This window comes from Ictalurus furcatus, chromosome 12, assembly GCF_023375685.1.
Source record: "Ictalurus furcatus strain D&B chromosome 12, Billie_1.0, whole genome shotgun sequence".
Classification (NCBI taxonomy): Eukaryota; Metazoa; Chordata; class Actinopteri; order Siluriformes; family Ictaluridae; genus Ictalurus; species Ictalurus furcatus.
In genome coordinates this window covers 25,826,888-25,853,133 of record NC_071266.1, presented here as the reverse complement: position 1 = coordinate 25,853,133, position 26,246 = coordinate 25,826,888, and the positions used below count along the sequence as shown (strand labels likewise).

At 38.9% G+C, this 26,246-nt stretch overlaps 1 protein-coding gene and 1 long non-coding RNA gene across 2 annotated transcripts in view; one reads left to right on the top strand and one right to left on the bottom strand.

Annotated features, from left to right (window-relative positions):
- The window catches only part of LOC128615530 (NACHT, LRR and PYD domains-containing protein 12-like), a 63,982-nt gene that overhangs the window by 25,295 nt on the left and 12,441 nt on the right, over window positions 1-26,246 (top strand). The window contains exons 2-9 of the mRNA XM_053637704.1: window positions 12,073-12,215; window positions 12,878-12,994; window positions 13,273-13,389; window positions 15,593-15,709; window positions 22,577-22,630; window positions 22,871-24,640; window positions 25,016-25,210; window positions 25,595-25,768. Coding sequence (XP_053493679.1) covers window positions 12,163-12,215; window positions 12,878-12,994; window positions 13,273-13,389; window positions 15,593-15,709; window positions 22,577-22,630; window positions 22,871-24,640; window positions 25,016-25,210; window positions 25,595-25,768 — 2,597 coding nt within the window. The 5' untranslated portion in view covers window positions 12,073-12,162. The remainder of the gene's footprint in view (window positions 1-12,072; window positions 12,216-12,877; window positions 12,995-13,272; window positions 13,390-15,592; window positions 15,710-22,576; window positions 22,631-22,870; window positions 24,641-25,015; window positions 25,211-25,594; window positions 25,769-26,246) is intronic.
- On the bottom strand, window positions 2,253-4,562 carry LOC128615551 (uncharacterized). Its single transcript, XR_008387224.1, has 3 exons — window positions 4,383-4,562; window positions 3,822-3,888; window positions 2,253-2,839 (listed from the first exon to the last, which is right to left on the bottom strand). It is a non-coding gene; the product is annotated as an uncharacterized LOC128615551 (long non-coding RNA).

Genomic DNA, 26,246 nt, shown 5'->3' with positions numbered 1-26,246 from the left:
ACATAATTTCTGGTCAGAAAAATGTAGAGAGATAGACCAATAATATCAGAGTTAAGATTAGCTTTATATAATCATGCCACAGTTTCCTATGTACACTTAACTAGAAAAGTATTACATTGTCCAGAAGTTTAGACTTTTCCCTGTCTGGACTTGGTCGATCACCTGTATGTTGTCCAAAATGGAAATTCATATCGAGCCTGTACACACCAAGTACACTTAACTTAAAGCCAAGTTGTTAGCCTGGACTCTAAAATCTCAGTCGGCATGCCCCAGTGCTCCACCTGGATTTTAACCTGTACTAACCTGGTCCCAGATTTACGGTAACAAGGACTTAACACAATCTACTAGAGACAATCATTTCAGAATATGTCAGAATATATTCAAGTATAATAATTTATTTAACCAGGTAGGATCATATGCAAATCAAATAATAGTAATAACAATAATAAAGAACTACATTCAGCATTACTCAACATTACCAATCAAATTCAAACAAATAATACAACATAAGAAAATCAAACTTGTGTACCTGCTAGAGAAAACCCCACACTGAAAACCCAAATAAGTTGACTGAACTCAACTGATTGAGTAATCTCGTTCCCTCAATGTTCTTGAGTAATGGGGTGTTGTGTGTGAATATATATGAAATAAAACATGAGGGAGACCAAGTGTGAGTAGCATGTAATTTTATTGAGAATTCATTGGACTTGTGGGACTGTAGTCAGGTGATGATGAGCGATAGGGAGAAAACGGCTGGTAAAACGGGGTATGTCCTGGGGACGAGTGATAGCCAGCTGATGTGTATGGAGGAGTATACTCAGGGCTGACAGGTGAAAAATTAGGAGAAATGTCAGAGCCCAGGTCGGAGAAGGCCATGTCTTCATCAGTTTGATAGTTGGAAGACTGGACAGGCGGAACAGTGGGCAGAGAGTCGGTCTGAGTAGAAGCGTCCACACACACATTCGCTGGACGAATCCTGTATCTGAGCGGTGGGGGGAACCCCGCATTCTCAGAGGGGGTGTGAAGAACTTTGAGCAGCATAGTGATGTCGATAGTGAGATGCGCAAGCTGATAGCAGGTGTTCAGATCCAAATCCAGTCCCTCCAGTAAAGGAGAAAAGAAGAACTGACGTTCACCTAGACACACGGGAAAAACAAAGATAAGCAATGTGCAGGGGAATAACAACATATGTACTTGATCAGTGAGGCATGCCACAGAGCTTAAGCGGATTACATCTGCACGCAGGCACATACATGTGTGGGAGCAGGCAGAAGTTACATCACACACACACACATACAGAAGCCTGGTGTGCATGCAGAAAAATTGTAACAAAATATTATAGTGCAATGTACATGCAAGCACTAAAAGAGAAATGTAGAACAAGCATAAAACTTACCCATAATGTAGGGATGGAGTGTACAAATTGGCGGAGATCCTCTCGCAGTGAAAACCCAGTCAGGAATGACATGACATGTGGTAGTCAGTTTTAAAAAAAGAGAAAACAGACAGACCGTACCTAATGGGCATGGAACCGAGCTGAACTCGGAAGATAAGGAGCTTCAAACTGTCCAAATCCCGCGAGATAAGCGTTGCTGGTTTACATCGTTTTGCAGGTATAAATGTAGCAGGAAAACTCCAGTTAGCGAAAATAAAGGAGTTTTGATATCAGTTAATTCGGAACATATTGGTGTTTGGAGACAGAGAACTGAGGGTGGGACATAAAACACGTTATAAATAGGAGAGCCTCAGCTCTGGGATTTCAGATCACCCTCAGGATGTCTCAACTGTGTGGATCTCATGTGAATTGGAACAATAAACTTGGAACCTTGCTTGTTCTCAGGCACTGGCTCTGTGTCTTACTTTCTTCCTTCAACTGGTTAGTATATGTGAGTATCTGTTTCTATGCTAAGTGTTAATTGTCTTCAGGTAATGGGCAAAATTTGATGCAACAGGGGTCTTCCAAAACTTGTATTTTTAAGTTCACTTAACTTGGCACTCATGTAGACTGTACTTAAATTAAGTTAACCAAACTTGGTGTTTATATAGTGTACTTAAACCAATTAAGTTCATTTAACTTGGTGTTAATTTCAAGTGTACTTACAATTTTCAAGTGAACTCAACTTGAAAATTCAATTGAAATTAAAAATTATAAATTAAATCTAATTGACCACTTTTTATATATAAATTTTGACTGTTTAAGCTTTGTGCAAGCATACCAAACTGAAATAAAACATACTAAACATCATATTGAATGTCTTTATTGACCAATATTCACAATATTGATGAAATTACAGTACACACCCTACTGTAATGGAAATGTCACAACCACACTGTACAGGTGGTAACAATGTCCCACATTAACTAGTGCACTACAGTGGTAGAACTCTGTGCACTTAAACCATTCAAACATTATACTTTTTATATTTACTTGGAGTAAATTGAGAAAAAAATGGTCTCAATTATTTTAATATGGACTAAATGTAACAATGCTGACTCAAATCTGCAGCAATGAGACCTAAACATTTTTCTTAAACAAAAAGCTGGTTTGCCAAAGACTGCACTTTAGGCTTGAGGGTGTTCTGCCCCATTGACATCAGTACACACTGTATGAAATCAAGTTTGCAAGTGATTTTGGGTAATTCAGGTCTAATGCATAAATAAGACCAAAGAGAAGACACATTGCTTGTGAGAGGTCCTGCATGTTGTCCATCACCACCTGCCCTTCAAGTATTATCCCAATAGAGGAAGTCAAATGCAAGGAGTTGGGGGGCTGATAATTGGTGTCTTCGAGTAAGATCCCCACTGGCACATCAAGGACAGAGTTGCAATGATCAGACACCTAGTGAAGAAACGGGAATAAATAGATGACTGTGATCATGCATCAAAGGTTGACCATCAATACATGTTTATCAGAATGCTCACTAAATCTATCAAAAACATTCATCAATTTATTGACGAAAAATATGAGATACATACTACCAAATTTAGTACAAAGTAAAATTATATTGACAAGTATACATGTGAATTTATGCAAATATACATCTGCCCTGCAAAGCACTTGGTATACACTTTTAAAAGGATGCCGTATAAATAAAGTTTATTCATTTGAAGTTATCCCTGGACAATTTGCCCATGTTTCTATATTAAAGGAATAGTTCACCCAAAAATGAAAATGCACTCACCCTCAGGCCGTCCAACATATAGATAAGTTTATTTCTTCATGTGAACTGATTTGGAACAATTTTACAGTACATCACTTGCTTACCAATGGATCCTCTGCAATAAATGGGTGATCAGTCCAAACAGCTGATAAAAACATCACAACAATCCACAAGTAATCCACATGACTCCAGTCCATCAATTAATGTCTTGTGCAAAAAGCTGCATGTTTGTAATCAATCAAGACATTTTAACTTCAAACTGTTACATGCAGTGAGACCATGTGAGATTTGCATATGGATTTTGATGCTAGAGAACAACAGGGGATGGACTTTTTCTGCTGGAGAAACATTATAATCGTTATAGCATTATAATGGCAGTGGTTTAAAGTTAAAATGCCTTGATGGATTCGTGTGGATTGTTGTGATTTTTTTAAAATCAGATGGTTGAACTCTAATTCTAGTGATGTAATGATAAATTTCTCCAAATTTGTTCCCATGAAGAAACAAACTCTTCTATATTTTGGCTGGCCTGAGGCGGAGTACATGCTCAGCAAATTTTCATTGTTGGGTGAACTATTGCTTTAAAATCAACATGATTCTCTGACCAATGCTCAGACTCCTGTGAGCACAGGTAAACAGGTTAAGAACAGATGCACTTACTAAACATGACTTAAAGAAAGCAGAGTCATCGTCTCCGGCTATGACATGTAGTCTTCTGTGGGCTTGGCTGATTTTAGTGGTGAAAAAAATGAAATTTCATTAATGCCACAAACACTCACTATCAATATGTTTGCAGCATTTCTATGAGAATATATGTAAATGCTGAATTAAATTAAGATTATCAAATCATACATAGTAGGTTACTGATATGAAAAAAATAAGGAATACATTAAATGTTGACCTATAGGTCTCAGCATAGCTGCCATGTTCTTTCTCACAGAAATACACGATTAAACTATAATTAAGTTTATTAACTTATATGATAAAATATTTCAAATCACATAAATAATTATTTGATATCTCAGTTATCATACCATCAAAAACCACCGTTAAAAATATTTTTAATTAATAGCTACGTTAGCAAAGTTCGACCGGGAAACATTTGTAATTATGCCTGTGTTGTCCTTTATTATAAAATGTACCATTAGGAATTTAACAAACATATTTCACTATTAAAAATCACACAAAATAATTTTATATCAACATAATAAGTTTACTTACTTAAAATGGCGCAGGATGAAAAACTCCCTTCTTTAACTTCACACTGAAACCGGTCTCAGCGGCAACTAACAGATGAGTCGAAGAGGACCGCCTTTTGTAATTATCGACCAATCAGTGCATTAGTTCTCTTGTTGCCAGGCAGAACTCCTTGCATGGCCAATCACATCAAAGAACGACCAGCGTGAGCTATTTTAATGAATCATTATTTTGAGTTCATAACACTTGAAATCTTAAGTTTATGTATTTTGTAGGTAAATAAGTTAAACTAACATATTGTTGAGTTATGGGTCCAAAATGTAATGTTTAGTCAAGATTACTTGATTGTTTAAGTAAAGACAACATTATAACTAGTGGATGTCACGTGATTGGGGGCATATTTCAGGGTTTAAAGTGTTGATCAGTACAGTGTAGGTGTTGATCAGTAAAGTGGAGGCGTTGATCAGTACAGCGGAGGCGTTGATCAGTACAGTGTAGGTGTTGATCAGTACAGTGCAGGCGTTGATCAGTAAAGTGGAGGTGTTGATCAGTACAGTGTAGGTGTTGATCAGTAAAGTGGAGTCGTTGATCAGTAAAGTGGAGGTGTTGATGAGTACAGTGGAGGTGTTGATGAGTACAGTGGAGGTGTTGATCAGTACAGTGAAGGTGTTGATCAGTAAAGTGGAGGTGTTGATCAGTACAGTGTAGGTGTTGATCAGTACAGTGGAGGTGTTGATCAGTACAGTGAAGGTGTTGATCAGTAAAGTGGAGATGATGATCAGTAAAGTGGAGGTGTTGATCAGTACAGTGGAGGTGTTGATCAGTACAGTGGAGGTGTTGATCAGTAAAGTGGAGGTGCTGATCAGTACAGTGGGGGTGTCGATCAGTAAAGTGGAGATAGTAGGCCTGTTAAGTTGTGTGTTTTTTTTCATGTAAAACTATAATCCTGCACATCGACAATTACGTGTTGTGGAATGAAAATCTTTGGGATTAATAAAATTAAATTCAGCTTCTGGTGGCACTTTATTTTTAGTGTTGAAAGCATTTGCACAGGTATTTGGGTACACATGCTCAAAGCTGTGCCTATATATACACATACTGTACATAAGTAAATGTTCGTTTTAATAAATCCCACATTGTGCTTTTACCTTCTGTTCACATCACTTACACACATGCACACCACTGATAAATGGGGGTTCTGAGTGTGTTCTCTCTCTCTCTCTCTCTCATTCTCTCTCTCACTCTCTCTCTCTCTCTCTCCCTCTCTCTCGCAGACGGTAAAAAAGATGAAAAATAAGGAGAGAAAGCAGGAAGGTGTGTATGAGATTTTGGACTGGGTGGAGAATAAACGAGAACAGCATGTGGGACTGTTTTGGAGGTGTATGTTTCGGGATCACATCCTGCAGAAATATCCCATTTTCTGCTTGCTTCGAAACAGCCTTCTTGATGGTCAGTCATTCCATTTCTTCACCTTTCCGTGCAAATTTATTTTGTTATATTTTCAGAGTTGTATTTCCACTTTTTTCCCTCAACAAATGTTGGATGATTGGATATGAATCATTATCTTAGTTGTAGTTACGTGAGTGTTTTTTTTTTTTTTCTTCATTCCTGTTTTAGGTTCCTATAGGATTTCTGAAAATCTTCCCAATGCAGATGACCCAAGCAGTAATACAGAAGTTGAGAGAAAGGAAAAGAAGCAAGAGAAAGAGAAGGGTGCAACAAAGAGAAAGAAAAGTGGTGAAGAGACACATGAGGAGGAACTAGGCCCTTCCTCTGTGTCCAGCAAAAAGAAACCAGCCATGAAGCCCCCACTCTGTAAGTCAGTAGAAATGTGCTGTTTAATGTATGGTTTAGAATTTCTTCAATCTAAGTAAAAGGACAATAATTGTAGTGTCACCTGATGATAATTTTAGAAAAATAATGGTTAAATGTTAAATATAGACACTGAGTTAAGATATGTTTTGGGGTATAAGAATTTATAGGTTAAAATCTGTTTTCATTATTTTGTAAGTTCATCTTTTATTTGAACTGAATAGCATAAATCAAATTGCTAACATTTACAGTGGTTCTTGAAAATTTGTATATATATCTGAATAAATATGACGCAGAGCATCATCAGATTTTCACACAAGTACTAAAAGCAGACTAATAGATCCCAATTAAACAAATGGGACAAAACTATTATACTTGGTCATTTATTTATTGAGGAAAATTATCCAATATTACAACACCCAATTCCAAAAAATGTTGGGATGCTGTGTAAAATGTATATATTAACAGAATGCAATGATTTGCAAATTTCATAAACCCGTATGTTATTCACAATAGAGCGTAGAAAACATATCAAATGTTTAAACTGAGGAAATGTAGCATTTTAAGAAAAAAATAAGGTAATTTTTAATTTGATAACCACAACACGTTTCAAAAAAAGTTGGGACAGGGGCAACAAAAAGCTGGAAAAGTAAGTGTTACTAAAAATAAACAGCTGGAGGTTAATTGGGAACAGGTCAGTAACATGTTTGGGTATAAAAATGAAAAGCTGAATTAAGGGCTCCTAGATTAATTAATTCAGCCAAAGATTCTCTGTTTGTCAAAGAGATGGCTGTGACATTGTGGGGGAAACTACTTTAAACTACTTTATCAGTAGTGTGTCAGGAAAGGAGTGTCCTACAAATAAAAATTCTGCAAAGCCTCCCTTGACACCCTCCAAGCTGCAAGTTTTTAATTTTTGTATGCATTCATGCATGTATGTAAACATAATCAATTTTATTAAAGAGTTTTACATTAGTTGATAGTTTTAATGTTTGTGAAATCTTTTATGTTCGGGAATCCTTACTCATATTCATCCATTTATACTCACCTAATCAGTTATTGATCAATAAAATATCTAGATATTTATATGACCAATAAATATGTTTATTTAAAAAAAGGACAAATATGCTAAACAAAGACTACATCTGACACTATGGTTTGCCTTTCTAACTAGTTTTACTAACAAAAGATACACATTAATAATATTTATTATTTGTCTTTTTATTTTCAAGTCTGCTTCAGTAACTGGCTCAAACCCAAGGAACCTGAAAAAAGATAGAGAGAGAGAGAGAGAGAGAGAGAGAGAGAGAGAGAGAGAAGCTAGTGGGCTATTACATATCCTAAAAAATACCAGACATTATAAAAAAAGGAAACATGAAAATGTATAATGTGCCTGTATGTCTGTTTATTGTCATTGTTCATCGTTACAATTTTATATACAATTACAATTGTTGAAATAGTTTTAATTATGCTAATTAATTCTTTTGTACACAGTTTTTAGAGCAAACATCAGGGTTGGGTGTTTTTTGTTCTTTTTGAAGGGGCTGCAAGAACAAATTGTTTGAATGGTTGCTTGTGCTCCTGAAGATTATTTAAAGTATACTTTGCAACACCAAGTGACAGGAAAAATAGAAGACATCATGTGATCAGTTAATCAAACAGATCAATCAGTGATTCTTTAGCATTTTATTTTTATTTTTAAATACAATGAACTAGTCTACATGTTACCCAGCCAACATCAGACGTTAAGTCTGGTTAGCTATGACCAGATAAGACCAGCCTGACCACCAACACCCACCAGCTAAGACCAGCCTGACCAACACCGACCAGCTAAGAGCAGCCTGACCAACACTGACCAGCCTGACCAACCTGACCAACACTGACCAGCTAAGACCAGCCTGACCAACACCCACCAGCTAAGACCAGCCTGACCAACAGTGACCAGGTAAGACCAGCCTGACCAACACTGACCAGCTAGACCAGCCTGACCAACACTGACCAGCTAAGACCAGCCTGACCAACACTGACCAGCCTGACCAACACCGACCAGGTAAGACCAGCCTGACCAATACTGACCAGCTAGACCAGCCAAGACCAGCCTGACCAACACTGACCAGCCTGACCAGCTAGACCAGCCAAGACCAGCCTGACCAACACTGACCAGCTATGACCAGCCTAACCAGCAGTGACCAGCTAAGACCAGCCTGACCAACACTGACCAGCTATGACCAGCCTAACCAACAGTGACCAGATAAGACCAGCCTGACCAACACTGACCAGCCTGACCAACAGTGACCAGGTAAGACCAGCCTGACCAACACTGACCAGCTAGACCAGCCTGACCAACACTGACCAGCTAAGACCAGCCTGACCAACACTGACCAGCTAGACCAGCCTGACCAACACTAACCAGCTAAGACCAGCCTGACCAACACTGACCAGCCTGACCAGCTAGACCAGCCTGACCAACAGTGACCAGCTATGACCAGCCTAACCAGCAGTGACCAGCTAAGACCAGCCTGACCAACACTGACCAGCTATGACCAGCCTAACCAACAGTGACCAGATAAGACCAGCCTGACCAACACTGACCAGCCTGACCAACAGTGACCAGGTAAGACCAGCCTGACCAACACTGACCAGCTAGACCAGCCTGACCAACACTGACCAGCTAAGACCAGCCTGACCAACACTGACCAGCTAGACCAGCCTGACTAACACTAACCAGCTAAGACCAGCCTGACCAACACTGACCAGCAATGACCAGCCTAACCAACAGTGACCAGCCTGACCAACACCGACCAGCCTGACCAACACCGACCAGCTAAGAGCGACACTGACCAGCTAAGACCAAGTGGCCAAAACACCTCTAAAACCAGCCCGCTCTACCAGCTATGACCAGGCTGGGAGACCAGCTAAGACCAGCCAACTGGTTAATGCTGGTCTATTCAGCATCTAGTAAACTAGATGTGTTGGGGAATTTAACATGTATCATTTTAATTATATTCTACTGAAATGAATTAAATGACTAGAAAAAAAAGATTCATTTTGCTGAACGAGATCCAAAGATGCGAGTCAGTAAAGTGATCCGAACTTCCCATCACTAATTAAATCCAGTCATTTTGCTGGATGTTTTGCCCCTCAGTCCGGCCGGGGGTTGTTCCGAACGGGAAGTGACGTCAATGCAGACCCTCTATTCGGACATACTGCCCCTCTGAGATTTAGGACGCAGCCAAGAAGTTTCTTGACTCCATTTTGTTGCTGTTGGAAAAGGGGAAAAAAACTTCAACACCAGACAGAAACGGTGATATTAATCTCAAACATGGACTGTTGACTGAAAGTGAGTTATTTCTCTAACAGAAATGTCGTTATATTTTATTGACCTCGTGTAGAAACAGCAGCGGAACTGAAATCATCAGCTGTTGTTTCTCTCCGGTGTGTGTTATTTATATTCAACTTTCTCGCTTCCATTTCTCACGAAGTAAACATTCAGAGTGTTTGTGGAATTTAGTGATGTAGAACACTTTATTTCCTCTTTATTATTTTTTTTTATAGCAGAAGTAATGTGAGGAATAAAACCTGTGTTTTCCTGAGCGGAGTTAAGTTAGTTTTGTTTTCGATATTCAGCGATAAATGACAATAACTCCAAAAAGACTTGCCCAAAAAACTCTAAACAGTATCACCGCTGAAAGGACAAAGCTAATAATGCTTCACAAGCTTCCTTTTCATGATTTCCGCTCGATATAATGAGAACTGGTCCGCAAAAGCCGTCGCAGTGTGAGTGACACCGGGAAGGCTCGCTCTCGGCGGAGCTGTGAGTAAGGGACCGTGGGGAAAGTGCAAGTTTTCTTCGTTTTTGTTACGACTGCGTGGGTTGTGTTTTTTGTAATGGCCTTTTTGTTAAAGGGTGCATAGGCACGAGGACAGTGTCCTTCAGTAGATGAGGACAGTGGACATCTTTCACAAACTTTATTTTTACCCCTACTGGTGGAATACAGAACTGCATGTCCAAAATTATCATATTTTTGTAGTAGTTTTGTTCATCGGGGAGATGGAAACATGAAACCAGTGTCCTTCAGTAGAGGGGGACAGCGGGCAAATTGCCTTGATTTCCCCCCCTGTGTGTCTGTTGTGTAAATTCCAGCATTTCCATTTAACTGATGTTGAATTTTTTTAGGCACCAAATTTTCTTTGTTCTTAGCTTTACTGTTGCCAAGCGAAACGAGGAGGAAACATAAGTCAATGAATGACCTAGTCTGGGTTATTATTGGTTTGTTTGTTCGTCTGCCAGTGAGAAGATGAGAACTAGTGAATTAGGGCTGCAACTAACGATTATGTTCATAATCGATTAGTCGGCTGATCATTTTTTCTTCTTCTTCGATTAATCAGATTGGGGTGAACTTTCAGTACCTTTTGTTGTTGTTTATTTAAAATAAAACCCACAAACTGAGTGTTACAAATATAAACTTCAGAATAAAAATTGACACAACTGTTTGTCCAATTATATAAGACTGAAAAGAACCCAATACACACATGCGCACACACACCAGAATATATATTATTCATTTAAGACTCTAGTTTAATTCAGTGCTTTTTGTGCATTGATAAAAAATAATGCATAAATACTTAGTGTCTAGTGTGTGTATTTTAGAAAGGTAATATCATCTCAAATTATATCACTAGTGGGTTTTTTTTTTTACTAACCAGAAGTATAAACTGCTTCCTAGGCGTATGATGTCATGAGTCACAGACAATGACTTTCTTCAGTTTACTTTCTGTCAGCGTTAACTTTTATTCCCAACATGACCTCAGTCTCCATCAGACAGAGGAAGAAATCATCACATGACTGAGGAAGAACGTCCTCTAAAGCAAGGGAGCATTTTATATTAAACACCGTGGAGATCACTGTCGTGCTTCAGTGCTACACAAACTCCGCTTTATAAAGTTTGATCTTCTCCACGGTGTTTAATATAAAATGCTCCCCGCCTTAGAAGAGGTCGCAAACTTTCTTCCTCAGTCACTTGATGATTTTGTGCGTATGATGTCATGTGCTGTCGACTAGGAAGCGGCTTATACTTCTCAACACTAGTGTTTAATTTGAGATGATATTGCCTTGCTAAAATTCATACACTAGATGGTAGAGTACAGAGTGCACAGTGTACTTCATTTAGGACACAACTTTAGTATTTAGTTTCCGAAACGTATTTTTGAACAGAAGCAACGCAGTGAGTAAACGTGTTCCGTGCCGGGCGCAGACCGACTAATCGATTATGAATCTCATTATCGATTATTATCGAGTTCATCAATTAGTTGTTGCAGCTCTATAGTGAATAGAGTGAAGTCTGGTTCATAAAACAATGCCACGTCTAAGCATTTTCAGCACAAGTGACAAAATATATTTAGTATGATGGTACGTGTGATCCCTCTGTAAATACAGATCATGGATCGTTCACGGTCTAAAACAGTCATACGGAACACCCTTACTTTAGGCTCACAGAAATCATCTCTGTTTAGTACAACTGATTTCAGACTTACTGACTTCTGGCTCAGAATTTACAGTACATTTATTTAAATTAAAACCCATGTAATGCTGTTAAAGAGAAAGTGTATTAGACTTAAAGTAGCACTTCTATTAACTACAAATCATTTTAGCTGCCTTCTGTTTCGGACTTTTTATTTAAAGTGTCACACTTACACTTCAAACTGTGTCTCCTCCCTTCCAGCAGAGGTCTCCCTCCCTGATTATTGAACTACTACTCCACACGCGCGTGCACACACACACACACACACACCTTTTTTATTTTATTTTATTTTTTTAATCAAAGGAGCAACATTTTCTTTAGTTGAGAGATGTGAAAGATTTTCCCCATTATTAACTGTGTGTTTGTTTTGTGTTTTCTAGGAGTGTCAGTAATTCCAGCAGAAGAGATCAGCATCTTCAGGACTCAGCTGTGTGTCCATGAGCGGTCTGTGTTTACACTAATATTCAAACATGGAGACCCCTGACCTGGACACAGATAATGTGACTCCACCCTCAAACAACCAGTAAGCTACCATGTCCTAGTATTTTAGTCATTAAATATTCATGTCTGAAATATATAATGAGTTTATATGAAAATAATAACAAATATTTATACTAAGCATGAGAAGTTATCAGTCATCACTTGAAAAAACTGCTAGATTCTGTTGATTGTAATAAAATGATGTCCTTATGAAAATGAACCATACAGTGGAACAGTAAAGAGACATGAGACAATACACTAAACACAGACAGGGCATTATTTTGGTACTCTGTGTATTTTATTTTGTATATTTCCTCATCACAAGCTATTAATTTGTGGTTACGCCACTGCCAGCACAAACACCACGTGCTTCTAAATCGTTTTAGACGTGAGTGAGACTTACATCAAGTGCAGCACACAGGTGTTTATTTAACCCTCATTTCAGACTGTGGTCAAGCCAAACCGTGATAGAAACTCCAGTGCACTCATAAAAAGGTTTATGGTGACGACCTTCAGACGGCTACACTTTGAATATCTGCTGTGAATTCTGGACAGTTTGAAAATGTTGAGCAGTAGTGCACTACGAGCCGTTTCAATGTTATTTTATCCAAGTTCATGCAGGCCAAATGAAACAAGGCTGTGGACTATAAAGTTAGTATTAATTAAGTAAATTGTGTCTCATTCCCTCTCTATAATGTTGTACAGTAAACTACAGAGAAAGAGATCAGACTCACCAGAACCCAGCTGTGTCTCCATGAAGAGCGATGCGTCTATGGATCCTCCTCGGAACTTTAGAAATAGAGACTCCTCACCTGACAACAGGTAACATCCCATAATTCTCATAGTTAAAGTCACTGCAGAGAGAAAGGCCGTGTTACACATTTTTTTATCCAGTCCAGGGTCATTAGCAGCATTCTGATATTTATCGGTTTATGCTAAATGTATCTTGATGTGACAATAAGAGTAGTAGTAACGGCTAACAACATAATTAAAACAACCAATAAAGACTTACATTCCACTGTTCATTATTAGAGCAAATTAACAAGTCAGTCAAAATCTGTAAATAGTGTATATAAATGACTTTCTATAATGTTGTACAGTAAACTACAGAGAAAGAGATCAGACTCCCCAGAACCCAGCTGTGTCTCCATGAAGAGTGATGCGTCTATGGATCCTCCTCGGAACTTTAAAAATGGAAACCCCTCGTCTGTACACAGGTAACATCTCATAGTTCTCATAGTTAAAGTCACAGTTAATGTCTGTGCTACACAATCATTAGCAGCTATTTTTTAAAAATTTATATTAGAGTAACTTGGTCTTTAGTGATATTACAGAACTTTATGAAGGTTAAAATGTCTTACAGGTAATGCCTTAAATGCTAAAGCAAGAAATGCAAATATAAGCAAAACAAACTGTAGGAAATAATATGTAATGACACTAAAACTACTACTAATAAAAATAATAATAATAGTTATAATAATTAAACATTGAGGTGTTCTAATAGGAAATAACAATTATTAAAATAATGTGATCTACATTTACATTCATTAATTTAGCAGATAATTTTATCCAAAGAGACTTACAAAAGAGGAAATACACACAAAGTGATGTATCAAGCAGAGAACAGTACAAGTAGTGCTACTGTACAAGATTTATAATGGAGTTCTAGTGAATGGGCACAGAGTAGAGGTGTAAGAGCCGGTATACATTTTTTTTAAAGAAGTGTAAATGAAAAAAATGTAAATAACTAAATGGGGGGGGCAGGTTAATGTTTAGTGAAGTGCTCACGGAAGAGGTGGGTCTTTATCTGTTTTATGAAGATAGTGACAGATTCTGCTGTCCGGATTGAGATTGGAAGTTCATTCCACCACTGAGGGACGGTCAGTTTGAAGGGTCTGGAGAGAGACCTCCTGCCATGCTGAGTAGGCACTAGTAAGCGTCGGTCGTTAACCAATCACAGATTGCGTGAGGGAGCGTAAACCATGCCTTAGAATGTCCTAGTATTTTAGTCATTAAATATTCATGTCTGAAATATATAATGAGTTTATATGAAAATAAAAACAAATATTTATACTAAGCATGAGAAGTTATCAGTCATCACTTGAAAAAACTGCTAGATTCTGTTGATTGTAATAAAATGATGTCCTTATGAAAATTAACCGTACAGTCGAACAGTAAAGAGACATGAGACAATACACTAAAGCCACGATACGAGACATATCCCTATACAGGCTTCAGAAGACGATACTGACGAGACGGTGTTTACACAAATCAAACCACTGCAATATCAGTACAATAGGGGCGTTAAACTCAAACTCTGCCTGAGACACTTCAGCATTTTTGTGAGACCCTGAAGGGCCATAATCAAAGTTTATACATTTTTCCTCACATTTATCATATTCTATCAAATAACACCAATAATCTGTAGTCTCTGACATTTGAATAGGATGTTTCTATAGGAAAAAGAAGGACTATTAAAGTGTATAATAACATTTATAATAATAATAATAAAATCATTATAATAATATTTATTACACTGACTATAATGTAAAACATTTTTTAGGAAGTCATTCCTTTGTTTAATCCCATTTTATTTGATATCAGCTGCTGTGATGAGAAACAGGATTAGACTATTGGGATGATGCATTGTTCCTGTTTCTGTTAGAAAGTTACTAGTCAGATATCTACACTATAAGCACAGAGATATGGAGGTGAGAGCCGGTGAAGTAGCTGCTGGAGTTTACTGCAGAAGAAAAGTAGATCAGGATTTATAATATAAGGTGTCATTTTTCTCTGTTATTAACATGTAATCTTTATCTTTTTCAGTGGAGCTGTCATAAAGCTGTTTCATGTCACCGTTATTAATGTAGAAAGATTGTACTTTGTGCCTTAAATGATTAAAATAACAAATTAGTGTCATCAGAGCTCCTTCTGCTGTCTGACATCCACCTGAAATACACGAGCGCATCACTAAACCATTTAACTGTACAGATGAGGAAAACAGTCCTGATTATATTTTGTATATTTCCTCATCACAAACTATTAATTTGTGGTTACGCCACTGCCAGCATAAAACACCACGTGCTTCTGAATCGTTTTAGACGTGAGTGAGACTTACATCAAGTGCAGCACACAGGCGTTTATTTAACCCTCATTTCAGACTGTGGTCAAGCCAAACCGTGATAGAAACTCCAGTGCACTCATACAAAGGTTTATGGTGACGACCTTCAGACGGCTACACTTTGGATATCTGCTGTGAATTCTGGACAGTTTGAAAATGTTGAGCAGTAGTGCACTACGAGCCGTTTCAATGTTATTTTATCCAAGTTCATGCAGGCCAAATGAAACAAGGCTGTGGACTATAAAGTTAGTATTAATTAAGTAAATTGTGTCTCATTCCCTCTCTATAATGTTGTACAGTAAACTACAGAGAAAGAGATCAGACTCACCAGAACCCAGCTGTGTCTCCATGAAGAGCGATGCGTCTATGGATCCTCCTCGGAACTTTAGAAATAGAGACTCCTCACCTGACAACAGGTAACATCCCTTAATTCTCATAGTTAAAGTCACTGCAGAGAGAAAGGCCGTGTTACACATTCTTTTATCCAGTCCAGGGTCATTAGCAGCATTCTGATATTTATCGCTTTATGCTAAATGTATCTTGATGTGACAATAAGAGTGGTAGTAACGGCTAACAACATAGTTAAAACAACCAATAAAGACTTACATTCCACTGTTCATTATTAGAGCAAATTAACAAGTCAGTCAAAATCTATAAAAATGGAAACCCCTCGTCTGTACACAGGTAACATCCTATAATTCTCATAGTTAAAGCCACAGTAATGTCTGTGCTACACAATCATTAGCAGCTATTTTGATTTATATTATAGTTACTTGGTCGTTAGTGATACTACAGGGAGTGTAAACCTCAAGGAGAACGTTGAAGGTGGGTACTGTGGAGGGAGATGAAGAGGGGTGTGACATGGGTTTTTTTTTGGGCTGGTTGAAGATGAGTCGTGTTGCTGCGTTCTGAATCATATGAAAGAGTTTGATGGAACTGGCTGGGAGACCCTGGAGTAGTGTGTTGCAGTAGTCCAGTTTTACATAACAAGAGCCTGGACAAGTGTAGTCTGTTCGGTGATGAGATAGGGTCTGTTTTTCTTGAAATGTTGTTGATATGTGGTCCATCAATTCAAGTCGTCATCAAAAGTCACCCCAATGTTTCTGGCTGTCCTGGTTGGCTTGAATCTGGTTGAGCCCAGCTGTATGGTGAGGTTGTGGTTGATCGAGGGACTTCGAGGGATGGCGAGAAGCTCAGTTTTTGCTAAGTTGAGCTTAAGCTGGTGTTCCTTCATCCAGTTTGAGATGTCAGACAGACAGTCAGAGATTCGTGCAGACAGTTGTGAGTTGCTGAGTTTCAGAAACCCCTCCCCTCCACAATTCCTTGAAGGATCTGCCTGTGAGATATGACTCCACCCAGCGCAGAGCTGTTTCGGTGATGCCCAGGCTGGAGAGAGTTGACAGGAGGATCTGATGATTCACAGTGTCAAAGGCAGCAGTGAGGTCGAGTTGGATGAGGACGGATGATTTTACTAGTCTTCAGGCTTCAGTGACGGAAAGCAGAGCAGTCTCCATGGAGTGGCTGCTTTTGAAGCCTGACTACTTGGTGTCTAGGAGGTTGTTCTGTGTGAGACCAGGCTGTAAAATGTTATAAAACAAAAATAGGTATTCAACACTGATTCTAAAATTAATAGTAAGTGCAAAATAACAACATGAGTATTTCTGTAAAATATCATAGAAAATGGAGACTCTTTATATGAACACAGGCACTGATTATTTACCATAAATCATATAACTGACATTACAGTGTTTATTAATAATAATAATCACAATCACCATTTTCCTCAATTTAAACATCTCACCTCCCAAAATCATGTCAGTAGGTCTACTGATAACTAAATTGTCCCTACAGGTGACGGACTGAATCTCTGAATTTCAGGACACATTATCTGTTCATTCTGAATGATGTCCTCATGTTCTGTTACAACCATAATGACCATATACAGTCCCCTCCACAAGTATTGGAACAGTGAAGCCAATTCTTTCGCTTTTGCTATACACTGAAGACATTTGGGTTGGAGATAAAAGATGAATGAGACAATAGATCAGAATTTCAGCTTTCATTTCCTGCATGATAAGGTGCCATGTTCTAAGTTATTTATCACATCTAGATGTAAATAAAGATAAAATCTAGAAAACTTCAAATTAAAACGGTCTCACATTTTTTCTCCAGGTCCACAGTGTTGGTGATGTTGTATTTAGCAGTGTGTTTTCTAAATATTAATGCCCTTACTACAATTATTTTTTTTTCTCCAGTTTTATTTTTATTGAACATTTCTGCTGAACTGAACATTTCTGCTGAACACGTCTACATGTCTGCTGAACATCACCTTTTCTCTTCTCTCCTCCCCTCCCTTTCCCGAATATTCCATTGAGAAGAAAAAAAAACAAATTGAACAACACACAGCAGTAATATTCACAGGTTTTTTTTCTTCTTATTCTAACAAAGGAAAACAAAATTAAAAGTAACCCCCCCCCCCCCCCCCCCCGGCTCATCATGGCTACCCAATAACTGTCGCTGGTTATATAGATATTGTAAGACCCAACAACAGGCACAAAAAATTAAGTGGGAAGTGTCTGTAACTCCATAAAGTATACAATAAAGGGATGCCATTTATAAAAAAAAAAAAAAAAAACTTGTCCGTACAACCCCTCATCGTATACCTTATTTTCTCGAGTTTTAGAAAAAACCTCACGTCCTTTATCCACTGGGAGATAGATGGGTATTTAGCAGACTTCCAGTGCAACAGTAGGGAACGTCTTGCTATAAGGGATGTGAAAGCAATAACATCCTTTTGTATCGAGCTCAATGGAACTGAGTCATCAGGAATCCCAAATACAGCAATAAGTGGACAAGGTTTTAAATCTACCATGAGAATAGTGGACATGATGGTAAAAAAAACCAGTCCAAAAACCATGGAGATCAGGGCAGAAGAAAAACATATGGCCAAGATGGCAGGGAGAGCCATGGCATTTATCATACCTGTCCTCTACATCCGGATACATCACAGAAAGTCTCGACTTGGACAGATGGACTCTGAGTAAAACTTTGAACTGTATAAGTCCAAGACGAGCACAAGAAGTGGTAGACTGTACCCTCCCTATAGCACGTTCCCAACATTCTTCATTTATCTGTACTCCTAACTCCGTTTCCCACGCATTCCTAATTTTGTTACTCAACTCACTACCTAGCGCCAGAATAACATCTTAAATCTTAGAAATCATTCCTCTCTATGCGGATTGTTTGAAAACAAGCTTTCCCAAGCCTGTTCAGGAGGCGCAGAGGGGAAATCAGGAAAACATCTAGAAACGAAATTCCGAATTTGAAAATACTGAAAAAAGTGCATCACAGACTGCGTTTACATGGACAACGATAATCCACTCTTAATCTAATTAAGACCATACTTTGATTAAGAAACTACCATGTAAACACCACCCTTAATCTAATTATGGTCATAATCTAATTAAGCTCTAATCGAATTAAGACAGGTGGATTACTCCTGTTTTAATCGTATTATGGACGTGCATTACAGACATGTAAACACCTTAATCACATTATGAACGTCGTGTGAGCATTTTCACTGCATTTTGCGACAGGACACGATCACACACAGCAGTTTTACGCTTTACGGCGAACAAGAGAGTTCGGCTGTGTCCCAAACTGCATACTTGTCTACTATAGGCCGGTAGTGGGGAAAAATACAGGCATCTCGGCTACTATACAGTAGGTAAGTATGCGATTTGAGACGCAGCCCACGGCTTCAAGCAGTCGTCTATTTGCACGTATAGCATGACTAATAATTAACCGCACTTGAAGCGTTCGTAAAAAATTTAAATAAAAACACCCAAAACTGTATACGGTAGCATAACGAGGATGAACTGTATGTTGATACGTGAAATTCTGGAGGGATGTCGGACGGCGTGGTGCGGTGGCATAATGACGCGGGCTGTTAATCTAATTATGATCAATAACATGTAAAACGGGTACATGACAGGAGTATTCTAAAAGCGACTCATGTAAACACCTTAATCACATTATTACCTTACTTAGATTAAGGTCAATAATTAGATTATTGCTGTCCATGTAAACGTAATCACAGGGAGGTCATAAGTGGATGCCAGATTGGCAAAGCTATCAAACACACCATCGGCATACAGATTTTTAACTTGTTTAATGCCTTTGTCATACCGTACTGAAAATGTGGAGTCCAAACACGATGGAGGAAATAGATTGTTGTTGCTTAAAGGACCCAAAGAGGATGCACCTACAAATTTAAAGCGCAGTCTAAATTGATGCCAAGTCTTAAGTGTGTTGAGGACGACTAGATTATCAGTATATAGGGAGAGTTTTGTAGGTAAAGAGGAGTAAAGCAAAGCAGATAAAGAGAATTCCCTACAAGAAGATAGTTCCAATTTACACCAAGAAGATCCAGGAGATTTAACCCAGTAGCAGAGTTTATGGATGTGCGCAGCCCAGTAATAGAATTGAAAATTGGGTAATGCAAGTCCTCCACTAAGTCTACATTTCTGCAATAAAGATTTATACCTAGGTATTTAAACCCTGACTGACTAAATCGAAATAGTAGATCTGACTGTTGGACAGAAAATACTGCAGTATTGACAGGAAAACAGTTGCTTTTATCTAAATTTAATTTATAACCAGAGACAACACCGAAGGACTCCAGAACACCCAAGACAGCTGGCATAGAGGCAATAGGATCGGTTACATACAATAACAAATCATCAGCATATAGCGACAATTTGTATTCTACACCGTATCGAACTATTCCTTTAAACAAGGGAGAAGATTTTAGTGCAGTAGACAGCGGCTCGATAGCGACAGCAAAAAGCAGAGGGGATAAAGGACAGCCTTGGCAACTCCCTCGTCCGAGAGCAAAATAATCCGAATAAATATCGTTTGTCTGAACCCTGGCATTAGGGGATGAGTAAAGGAGGCTAATCCAAGAAATAAACTTATCCCCAAATCCGAACTTCCTCAAGACTGCAAACAAATACTCCCACTCAACCCTATCAAATGCTTTTTCAGCATCTAATGAAATCACGATCTCTGGGAGACGAATGCTTTGAATAAATTATATTAAAGAGCGTACGGGTATTAAAAAACAATTGAGGTCCCTTTATAAAACTGTTCTGCTCTTCAGATATAATATAAGGGAGTACATTCTCTAAACGAGATGCCATTACTTTCGCCAACACCTTTACATCTGCAGTAAGCAGAGACGGCGATCTATAGGAACCGCAGGAGGATGGATCCTTACCCTCCTTAAGAAGCAGAGCTATAGTGGCTTGTGTCAATGTTGGAGGCAAAGACCCACATTCCAAAGATTCGTTGAACATAGCCAAAAGCAATGGAACTATTTTTCCAATAAACGTTTTAAAAAATTCAACTGGAACCCCGTCCGGGCCAGGAGCTTTGTTAGATTGCACAGTTTTAACTGAAATTAAAATTTCTTCAAGAGAGAGTGGGGAGTCCAGTTGCATAGCAGTATTCGAATCAATAACAGGGTTACAAAGGTTTTGAAGAAATGCATTCACTTTAGTATTGTCTGTAGGAAATTCGGACTTTTAAAGCGAAGAGTAAAACATTTAAAAGTAGCATTAATTTCCATGGGATCTGTAGTGATGATATTATAAGTGTTTTTTATACTAGGTATGAGACGGGAAGTGGCCTGTCGCCGTAGCTGATGTGCCAGTAAACGACTCGGCTTGTCGCCATGTACATAATATAAACCACGAGTACGTAACAATAAGCGTTCCGCCTCTTGAGTCGAAATAAGATTAAAGTCTGCCTGCAAGTCAAGACGCTGTTTAAGAAGTTCTGGAGAGGGGTTCAGTGCACATCTCTGATCGAGGTTACTGATCGCAGATGTAAGTTCATTAACCCCAGCAGTGCGTTTTTCATTACAGCGAGCAGAGTAAGAAATAATCTGCCCTCTGATATAGGATTTAAGTGTCTCCCATAACAACGAATAAGAGGTGGAGTCATTCTGAAGAAAAGAAAGTCATCAATAGAAGTTGAAATGAACTCACAGAATTCACTGTCTGCTAAAAGAAGAGAATTAAATCTCCAAGGTGGTGGACTACAGTTATAAATAGAAAGATGAATATCTAATTGTAGAGGCGCATGGTCAGAAATTACAATACCCAGATAGTCAGAAGAAACTACACAAGAATCAAGAGTGCTGTCTATAAAAACATCATCAATCCTCGAATAGGAATGATGCACCTGGGAGAAGAAAGAGAACTTTTTAAGAAAGGGGTTACGGGACCTCCAGGGATCAATGAGACCGTTCTGACACATAAAATCGGAAAATGTTTTAGACATCGCAGATTGATTCAGAGTACGGGGATTAGACCGATCTAAGTTTGGGTCAGTTACACAGTTTAAATCTCCACCGAAAATCAACAGGTGAGTATTTAAGAAAGGGAGATTGCTCAACATTCTATTAGCAGATTCCACATCATCAAAGTTTGGAGCGTATACATTTACCAACAACACCTGTCTTTGCGTCAGAGTACCAGCAGCTATAATATATCTACCGTTCACATCAGCGATAACGTTAGTGGATGAAAACTGTAACTTTTTGTCAATTAAAATAGCGACCCCTCTTGCTTTTGAATTAAAGTTCGAGTGGAAGACTTGACTCACCCAAGGCAGTGTAACCTTTTTAGATCTTTAATACGTAGGTGCGTCTCCTGTAGAAATACTATATTGGAGTTTAAACGTTTCAAATGTGTAAAAACCTTAGATCTCTTGACAGGATTACCCAAACCTCTGACGTTCCAACTAATAAATCTTAAAGGCGTGCCTGTCCCAGCTGTGCTGGGATCCATATTACTACTAACCATTTAAAGAAAGTAAACCATAGGAATATAAATAGCCAATTAGAGCCGAAGCTTGAGTGCGGCGAAGTCAGGGATACCGCTCGGCAACGCGGATGCGGATTCAGGGGGAGAAGGGGGCTCGCTCGCGGCGCGCATCCTAGGCCTCAGTCGTGTCTGAATGCTACCACGGGTTTCGTGTTCGTTCCAGCCATTTTAATGAGCCACAAATTTAAAAGTGCAAACAAGGGAAAGAAGTAGAATAAGTCAAAATATATTATATGACCAAAAAGCGCTAATTAATTACAATTTTAATCGAAATCAGCAGGATCCTCCAACTTTGCGTCTTACTCCACCGAACTCCGAATTCGAACCCCCACTACAATTGTTTTTAAAGTGATGAAAGTTATTGTCTTTAACAGCTACAGTTTTTATTCCCAGTGTTCTACAGAAGTCAGGAGACAGAAGAGAAAAGAACATCATCACAGCTACAGGGTAAGATCAAACCCAACAACATGACTGTGACACTGATGCGCTGGTATTATAAACATCTCTCCTGTTATTTCCTGCAGAGTGATTAGATTATAGAACACATACTGTAGAATAAGGCAAATACACAGTGAGAACATCATAAAGAATGGTTATCTGTGGTAACAGTCAGAAAAAAGTGTGATCTTAAACTCTAATAATTAGACCCCATGTCTCACCATGTCTTCCTTCTTCACCCTGTCACAGACACGACCCGGAACCTGCTGCTGTAAATGAATTCCAGAAAATGTTCAAATTAAATCTGGTGAAGAAGTTTCAGTGTTTAAATGGAGTGATGATAAACCTGGAAAACCGAACACTCCTGAATGAGATCTACACAGAGCTCTACATCACAGAGGGAGACAGTGGAGACGTCAATAAAGAACATGAGGTGAGACAGATCGAGGCAGCATCCAGGAGAACAACAACAGCGGAAACACCAATCAAATGCAATGACATCTTTAAGCCCTTATCTGATCAAGACAAACCCATCAGAACTGTGCTGACAAAGGGAGTCGCTGGCATCGGAAAAACAGTTTCTGTGCAGAAGTTCATTCTGGACTGGGCTGAAGGGAAAGCAAATCAGGACGTCCAGCTCATGTTTCCACTTCCTTTCAGAGAGCTGAATTTGATGAAGGACCATAAACTGAGTCTGATGGATCTCCTTCATGTCTGTTTTAAGGAGACAAAAGAAACAGAAATGTCCAGTTTGGAAAAGGTTCTGTTCATTTTTGACGGATTGGACGAGTATCGTTTTCCTCTGGATTTCCAGAACACAGAGAGAGTGTGTGATGTAACTGAATCAGCATCAGTGCATGTGCTGCTGATAAACCTGATCAAAGGGAATCTGCTTCCCTCTGCTCTCATCTGGATCACCTCCCGACCAGCAGCAGCTGATCAAATCCCCTCTGAGTGTGTCCATCGAGTCACAGAGGTACGAGGGTTCAATGACCCACAGAAGGAGGAGTACTTCAGGAAGAGGATCAGTGATCAGAGCCTGGCCAATAACATCATCACACACCTGAAGTCATTAAGAAGCCTCTACATCATGTGCCACATCCCAGTCTTCTGCTGGATTTCAGCCACTGTTCTAGAGAGAATGTTGGATGAAGCAGAGAGTGGAGAGATGCCCAAGACTCTGACTCAAATGTACACACACTTCCTCATCATTCAGACAAACATCATAAGAGAAAAGTACTCGAAGAAGCAGGAGAGTGATGAAGAAATGCTTCTCAAACTGGGACACCTGGCTTTTCAGCAGCTGATGAAAGGCAACCTGATCTTCTATGAGGAAGACCTGAGAGAGTGTGGCATTGATGTGAGAGAAGCAGCAGTGTACTCAGGTGTGTGTACTCAGATCTTCAGAGAAGAGTTTGGACTTCACCAGAGTAAAGTGTACTGCTTTGTTCATCTGAGCATTCAGGAGCATCTCGCAGCTCTGTATGTGCACCTGACATTCATGAAGGAAAAGAGAAATGTTCTTGAACAGAGTCGGGTCTTTAAGACAATTTCAGATGTCCTCAAGAGTGCTGTAAATCAGGCCTTATACAGTGAGACCGGAAATCTAGATCTTTTCCTTCGTTTTCTTCTGGGTCTCTCACTGGAGTCCAATCAGAACCTCTTACATTCCTTACTAACACATACAGAAAGTAGCTCCCAGACAGGAAAGGGGGACACAGTACAGTACATCAAGGAGAAGATCAGTGGAGATACCCCTACAGAGAAATCCATCAATCTGTTCCACTGTCTGAATGAACTGGGGGACAATTCTCTAGTGGAGGAAATCCAACGCTACCTGAAATCTGGAACACAAAGTGAACTCTCTTCTTCACAGTGGTCTGCTCTGGTGTTTGTCTTACTGACATCAGCAGAGGAACTGGAGGAATTTGACCTGAGTAAATATATCTCTACAGATAAAATAACAGATTGGATTCTTGAGAAGGTGATGCCTGTGATTGCAGCATCCAGAAAAGCAATGTAAGTAAATCTGAATAGAACTGTTCTACTGTTACAGTGTTAAGAGAACAAATCAAATGTCTTAGCTGTTCAGATCAATCTAACTCTTCATGACACTTTAGACTCTTTCTTTTCTCCTATTAATAACATTTTAGATCAGACTCTTGCTTTCCCATTCGGTGTCCCGGATCTTATACTCCATGTTTATACAATGTGTGTGTGATGATGTACGCAGCTGAAAACTCCCACCAAGCCGAATCTGAACAGCTCTGACTGTGTGGGACTTTTGTCTAACTGATGTTTGTGCTTTTGAAACTGAGAAGTTGCAGTGAAAGCTTTGAGGACTTGTTTGATAATTTGCATTACTGTTAGTTCATTATGTATTATTTCCTTCAGTATCAGGTGTGATACAATTCAATACAGTGGTTGGTCAGCTCTGGACTCAGTGCTCAGCTCAGAAACCTCCAATCTGAGAGAACTGCATCTGACTGTGGATACACTGGATCTGACTGGGAGTGATCTAGGAGACTCAGGAGTGAAGCGTCTCTCTGCTCTACTGGAGAATCCTCAGTGTAAAGTAAAAAATCTGAAGTAAGATCATCTCTCTGAGAGACACAGTACTCACTAAAAGCTGCAGTTAATAGTTGTGTACAGTTCTGTTTTTTCAGTTAAATCAGTACAACATACAGAACAAATATATTAGTCATTAAACATATCACTTGTGCAGTAAAGTAATAAATGCACTTAGATATGTGTATAAAATACATTTAAACAGAGTTAAAAAAAAAACATGATTCATTACTTTTAACATAAACCATCTATAGTTTTATACCATAATTGTTCAGTATTAATAATATCTTGTGATTGGACAAGAGAAGGGAGACAGTCCAGCACAACAGACACATCATCTTTACAGTACGCTTTAAATCAAAATAAAAATGTGTTGATGAAGAGTGTGTCATTGTGTCTCTGCAGGCTGAGTAGGTGTGATATCTCAGATGAACGCTGTGCTGCTCTGACTTCAGCTCTGAGATCAAACCCCTCACACCTGAGAGAACTGGATCTGTCCTGGAATAATCTAGGAGACTCAGGAGTGAAAAGTCTCTCTGCTGTACTGGAGAATCCTCTCTGTAAACTGGAGAAACTAAAGTAAGATCATCTCTCTGAGAGTCACATGACCTGCTCCTCAGTAAGACACATTCTCTAATAGTGAGACTGAAGCAGAGGTTTTAGGTTCATCATCAATGTCCTGAGGAGGAAGATTGTTTCTTTTCACTGCACACTGATGATCTGTCACAGAGTCTTTGGGTCAGATGTACGTATGTGAGAAGCTGCAGCACAAAACGTGACTTGATGCGACTGCAAAGTGTGTAAAATTACTGTGAACTTTACTACAACATTGTAACTAATCACACAAACTGCAGCTCAGACACAAACTAAATACACTGTGTGTGATGCAGGGTTTAAATGCAGCAGGGAAACGGTGCAAATGATCTCAAAATATAGAATTTATAAATTAAAATGAGAAGTTAATGTCAGAACTGAAAAGGTAAAAAACTTATTTAACATTTGATTTTTAAATAAAAATGGAGTTATTATGAAAAGGGTTGCCAGATCTGCTTTACAG